Raw genomic sequence first — 6,436 nt, forward strand, 5'->3', positions numbered from 1 at the left:
AAGTGTCTATAGCCAGGGGTGTCATTTTTTTTTTTTCTAAAAATCTGATTTTTTTCGAATTCCGATCTTATATATTTTTTGAATTTGGCAATGATATTTGTGTTTTGATGTCTGAAATTTTAGTATTTAATTTTTCCGAAAATAATTGGATCGGAATTGGATGTTTTTTCAAAATCCGATCCGATCTGATTTTCGATTAATTTTCAAATTTTTAATATATACTTATATAGCCATCTATTTCATATAGTTACTAAATTAAAACTACAGATAATTTACAAACCAAATAAAAACCATAGAGAAGTAGAACATTGTTTCTCTCACAACTTCAAGAAATCAATATTGTCATTCTAGTACATGTTTCTCTTTCTCCCATCTTCATATTTACTGAATTAATGCATTTTGTTAAAAAATCTAAGTTGTTTACTAAATTAATATATTTCAAAATGATTGTTAAATGAATGTATTAATTGGATAAAAATTAGTTATCCTAAAAGAGAATCCGATTATATAATTCAAATTTTCGATTTACTTTCGAATTTTGCCGATTTCAAAAATTTCAAAAAAATTCTAATTTTCCAAACTTTCCGAATTCGGAAAAGAAATTACTATCCGAAAATTAATTGGATCAGATTTGGAAAGAATATAAAATTTAGAAAATTTTCCGAAAGCCATTTATCATATCCGAACCAAAATCACCCCTAGTAATAGCTCACACTAGGGGTGGGCAATGGGCCGGGTCGGGCTAGCCCGGCCCTAAATATTTAAAGCCTTTCAAATATTAGAACCGGGTCAGCCCGGCCCTAAAGTTAGTATAAGGCCGGGTCGGGCCGGGTTACAAGTCTAAACCTCAACCCCTTACCTTACCCTAAGCCCTCTTTAAAGGCTTTAGGGCCGGGCATTAGGGCCGGGCCTATATATTTTCTTTTTTTTTACTACATCAGTTTTAAAACTCATTTATATTACAAAATGTCTGATAATCTACAAACTCAAAGTCCAACCAATCTAGTAATAATCTTGTATAAGTCCAAAAATTTAAAATGCACATCCACAATCTAATGAATCAAGTACATCGAGTTTGAATTTGTTCTTCCTCCTCAGACTCAAACCTCACTAAAATTTACATTTTAAATTGAAATACATAGACAAATAATTATATTATCATTTTAAATGAAGAAGTAATAGATATAAAAAGAAAAACATAATATTTTTGGTTAAAGGGTCATGGAAGTTGTTAAACTATTTGTAATATCATAAATTATTTCTATAATAGATTCAAACAAATATAATATTACATTTCTTCTAATTTAAAAGTGATTCAAGCTTTGTATATGGAAATCAAAAATATTGGTTTTGAACAAGTGATGGAGAAAAGGTTGAGATTACAAATGTCATTTTTCCGACAAAAAGGTTGTTTTTGGTTTTACATGTTACAAATGTCTCCTGCGTATTTTTCTTTAATGGTGTGGAAGGAAATATTTAGTTTTAGACTTGGCTTGGATGTGAATAAAAATATAATTTATAAGAAATAAGTGAGAAAAGAAATTGAGAATAATAAGTTATGGATTTTGACTTGATGATCAAAGGAATAAAGTCTTATTTTTATTAAATTAGTGCTTTCATTGTTTTTCATGGTACATTAAGTTGATAAATTTTTTGTTATATAAGACAAGTTATTGGAAGACTGCTTGGATGTAAGTGATAAATTACAAGAAAGAACAATGTTATTTTAATTGAAAATATTTAATGTTAGAGTTGGACAATTATGGTATGTATGTATTTTATAGTGAAAGTGTGAAAAAAAGGGCGGTTAGGGCTTGGTTAGGGTCGGCTAATAAGGGATGAATTAGGGTCGGCCTATGTTTTAGAATCTTAGCCCCAGCCCTAGAAGAAGGCATTAGGGCCGGCCGCGGCCTACCTAAACTCTGTGAGGGGCTTTAGTTGTGAGGGCTTTATAGGGCTTAGGATCGGGTCGGTCGGGGGCCGGGATTAGGGTCGTTAGGGGCCAAATTCCACCCCTAACTTCACCCCCCTAGACTGACTAATAATTGTTATTGTGGTCCCAGTCACGAACATGGGCTGGGCTATAGAGCATTCTTGGGTTTCAACCCCCAACTATACCTTTCATACTAGCGTCAGTAGCGTGGGGCTGTGGGCAACATCTAAGATAATTAAGCATGTGGATCACACCCTACATGAAAAGGTTTATACAAATAGGGGGCATGGCGCACCCGACTTTGATAGTTTATTTCGGCTAAAAAGTTACTAGTAGCGAGGAAGATGTGTGTGGTAGTGTGGTGTAAACCACAAATCACGATTTAGTCGTCTACACCACAATTATATCGAGTAAACCATGTGGAGCACCTCAATCCCCACGGTTTGCCTAATTTGAGTTTGGTTGCCCAAAACAAACTACGCGTATCATACTAGTGCCCTAACTCCATAGACTACTTTATCAACTATCGAGTGTTCTAACTTTTAACAGTACTAGTTTGCTAAGTCTCCGCAAAAAAGTCGACTTCCGTTACACAAGCTATAATAATACCGAGATTCCTTCAGAATAAATAAAAATATATAAAATCTCTTGTTTATTTAACTCACTTTCCTCTCTCACTCTCACTTCTCTCGCTCAACTCCTTGTATTTTTTACTCCTCCCTCCCCATGGATTCCTTCTCCCTTTTCTTCACAACAGCTCTCCTAGCCGGCGGCTTATACTGGTTCGTCTTCTTTTTCGGCTCAGCCGAAAGAAAAGGCAAACGCGCCGTGAGCTTATCAGGCGGTTCAATATCTCGTGACAATCTCCAAGACAATTACAAACAATACTGGTCATTTTTCCGCCGTCCTAAAGAAATCGAAACTGTAGAAAAAGTACCGGCATTTGTCGACACTTTTTACAATCTCGTTACCGATATTTACGAATGGGGCTGGGGACAGTCTTTCCACTTCTCCCCATCAATTCCTGGAAAGTCCAATAAAGATGCTACTCGTTTCCATGAAGAAATGGCTGTTGATTTACTTGATGTGAATCATGGTCAGAAAATTCTAGATGTTGGTTGTGGTGTTGGTGGTCCTATGAGGGCAATTGCTGCTCATTCCAAAGCTCATGTTGTTGGCATTACAATAAATGAGTATCAAGTGAAAAGAGCTCTGATCCATAATAAAAAAGCGGGTCTAGACTCGCTATGTGAGGTTGTGTGTGGGAACTTCTTGGAAATGCCATTTGATGATAATAGTTTCGATGGGGCTTATTCAATTGAAGCAACATGTCATGCACCTAAACTAGAACAAGTTTATGCTGAGATTTATAGAGTTTTGAAACCTGGATCTAAGTATGTATCTTATGAATGGGTTACAACGGATCGTTATGATGGAAATAATGAGGAGCATGTTGAAGTGATTCAGGGGATTGAAAGAGGAAATGCATTGCCTGGATTGAGAAGGTATGATGAGATTTCGGAGATTGCGAAGAAAGTTGGGTTTGAAGTTGTGAAAGAGAAAGATCTAGCTAAGCCACCTTCACATCCATGGTGGGATAGATTGAAGATGGGGAGAATTGCTTATTGGAGGAATCATGTTTTGGTAACTGTTTTGACTTGGTTGGGGATTGCTCCAAAAGGAGTTGTTGATGTTCATGAGATGTTGTTTGTTACTGCTGATTATCTCACTAGAGGTGGTGAATCTGGGATTTTTAGTCCTATGCATTTGATTGTCTGCAGAAAGCCAGAGGCTTAGTTGATGATTCTAGAGGTACACTTCACTTGGTCTCACACTTCTCTCTCAATTTGTCCTTTTTTTTTTTTTTTTTTTGTTTAATTATCCTAATTATTGTCTAGGGGTCACTTCAGTTTTTTTTTTTTTTTTTGCTAGATTTTGTGTTGGAACCATGTATTTGGTGTTGAAGAGAGATGGGGATTTTGGAGTATTTATGTTTTTTTATTTTATTAGTTAATTGTTATGTTTATGGTGGTAGAGAAGAATTTGGATTTGGGTTTTTATGTGTAAGATTGTAACAGCAGGTGTAGGAGAGGAAAAAAATAGTGCAGCAATCTCTTCTAATTTAATCCAAAAGTTACTCTATTTAGTAATAATAAGTGGTACTTCAACAAAGCCATGGGATTCGTTTTTGTTTTTGTTTTTGTTTTGTTTTATACTTTTACCAAATGGCCAATTGCATCACCGACCCTCCCAGAAAAGTTGGTTATTTTGAAGAAGAGTTAAAAATGTTGTGTGACACTTTGCAGGCATGCATGTTGCCCTTTCTGAAGATATTTTGTATACAGAGTCACGAGAATTTGTGAGTGCGCAAACATTAGGTTTTTAAGCAAAATTCTTGCACATTTCATCTACGTAGTACGTAGTACTTGCCGCGAGAGTGGTCACAAATCCAAAGGTGCGAGCTCTTTCTTGTTTAGACTTTAGACTCGTTGACAGAATTCATTATCGTACTTCCAGAAGTGAACCACGAGAACTGTGGAAATTCCATTTCTGTTGTGGAAACTGGAAAGTTAGGGATCCTAATTCCTAAACATCTATGGCCAAGGATATTTTAGGACTTTCAAATCAAACTTCTAGTCACTAGGATGCACACAGCAAGAATAGTAGAAGTTGTATTATTGCTAGAACCTTTAATTTGTTTTTTTTGGTGGTAATCTTTTTTATTTTGTTATTGAAAATTATGAAGTGTAGAATGATAATGTGGTACTTCAAATTTCCAAGTTCTGCTATATCAGTATAATATGATTATATATGAATGAATGATTGCAATGTGGGAGTGTGTTTTCGTAAGGCTATCTAGGTCAGGCCGTCAGGGCCATGGGGGCAAATGCTATGAGATGAGAAAACATACAATGGTCGATTTCTTTCACCTGCATTTCTTGGTTTCAACGACCACTTGAGCAGAAACCACATCTATCCAACATAGATAACTAAGAAATTTGTCTTGCTTTACAAACCAACAACGGAACGTAGTGTTAGCCTTTTATGTAGTAAGTGTTTGTTTGGGATTGGAGTTAGTATAATAATAGAATAGTCTCCAACTGCTCCCTTAAACAAAGCCTTGCCCTATTCAAGTAGATTTGGCACACTAACTTTCAAGGCATTCGGCAGGCTTCACATAAATTGTTTTTCTCCTTTGGCCTCTTGCAAGTACGTAGTACGTTTATCATTTACTTTATTTTTGAACTTTTAATAAAATTAAAGGTGTATTGTGTAATTGTATCTTGGTGAGTTGTATTTGAAACTAAGGATCCCTTATCAATCTTGCATCCAACATAATCAGTCAGATCTCTTCTTTATTAATTGATATTCTTATTTTTATCAATGTGATTCTTTTTTTCCGATAATGTTATCAATGGGACACGAGAATACGAGATAGCATACTATTGATTGATACTATACACGTGGTACAGCGACGATTTTGCTTAAATTGATTATTAAACTAATCAGTGATTATATTAAACGGTAAAGATGGCATGTGGTACGAGAGACAAAATACTCGTGAGATGCACATGAACCTGCCAATCTTTGCCTGCAACGGATCTGAAATCTGAATGTTGTGGTGACCTTTAGTGATGGTTTATTTTGTCTAATAGTTCATTCTTGGCATTGAAAGTACAAGACAAGTAGGCAATGTGCCAGCTAATTGGGGTCCTTGCACCATGTGCTGTTCTTGTTATGTTTCAGATTTCGTTGTAGTTGTTTTCTGCTTAGAATCCTTAGATCACTTATCACACCTATGTGTGTACTGATAGGCATTTTCTTTCCTTGTTCTGTTCACACTTCACAATGACTTCAAGATCTGCTTCATTGTTTTTTGTTTCCCAAAACTATGGTAGCGTTGCAGCTTTAACTGCTTAGAACATTCCCAGACCTTATCCACATACGATATATCGTTATCTGAGACCTCAATTACCTAAGGTTGGATGGGATGCCTGTAGTTTGAACTTTTACGAGCGTATGGCACTATGGCAGAAAGAGTACATTGTCTACAAGTTACCATAGTCTGCCTAATACTTATGGGCCTCAATTGTGGGGGTTTGGTTCGGTTGGGCATTGGGTCAAACCCGATCTCAAGTTACTCAAATGCTGAAGTGCTGGAGGTTGGGTCACTTGGGTAGTTGGGTGCACTGGTTTAGGTTACTTGGGTCTGAGTATATTGACGACATATACACAAACATATGGCCATATGGGGAAGGCAGAATCTTAGATTGGAATGTTAAGAAATCGAAGAATTTTGTGATGATAAAATTCGAAAGAAAAAATATAAGCACACCAATGGTTTGGACCTCTATCTCCAAATTTGAGGGAGCAATTGGGTCTGAGTATATTGACGACCTGGGTTCTATACAAAAGCAAACATATGGCCATATGGGGAAGGCAGAATCTTAGATTGGAATGTTAAGAAATCGAAGAATTTTGTGATGATAAAATTCGAAAGAA

General features: G+C 36.0%; 1 protein-coding gene across 2 annotated transcripts; it reads left to right on the forward strand.

Annotated features, from left to right (window-relative positions):
* The first annotated feature begins 2,397 nt into the window (after positions 1-2,397).
* On the forward strand, positions 2,398-4,749 carry LOC147491829 (24-methylenesterol C-methyltransferase 2-like). Of its 2 annotated transcripts, none has more exons than XM_086565177.1 (2): positions 2,398-3,745; positions 3,866-4,105. In XM_086565177.1, exon 1 carries the CDS (start codon positions 2,660-2,662, stop codon positions 3,728-3,730), a length of 1,071 nt encoding a protein of 356 aa, XP_086421303.1. In that variant the 5' UTR covers positions 2,398-2,659; the 3' UTR covers positions 3,731-3,745; positions 3,866-4,105. The 2 variants fall into 2 exon arrangements, with proteins under 2 accessions (XP_086421303.1, XP_086421304.1); XM_086565178.1 differs by lacking the exon at positions 3,866-4,105 and adding an exon at positions 4,240-4,749 and having other exon boundaries at positions 2,526-3,745.
* Positions 4,750-6,436: the final 1,687 nt, after the last annotated feature.

The sequence above is a fragment of the Coptis chinensis genome, chromosome 6 (genome assembly GCF_015680905.1).
Source record: "Coptis chinensis isolate HL-2020 chromosome 6, ASM1568090v1, whole genome shotgun sequence".
NCBI lineage: Eukaryota > Viridiplantae > Streptophyta > Magnoliopsida > Ranunculales > Ranunculaceae > Coptis > Coptis chinensis.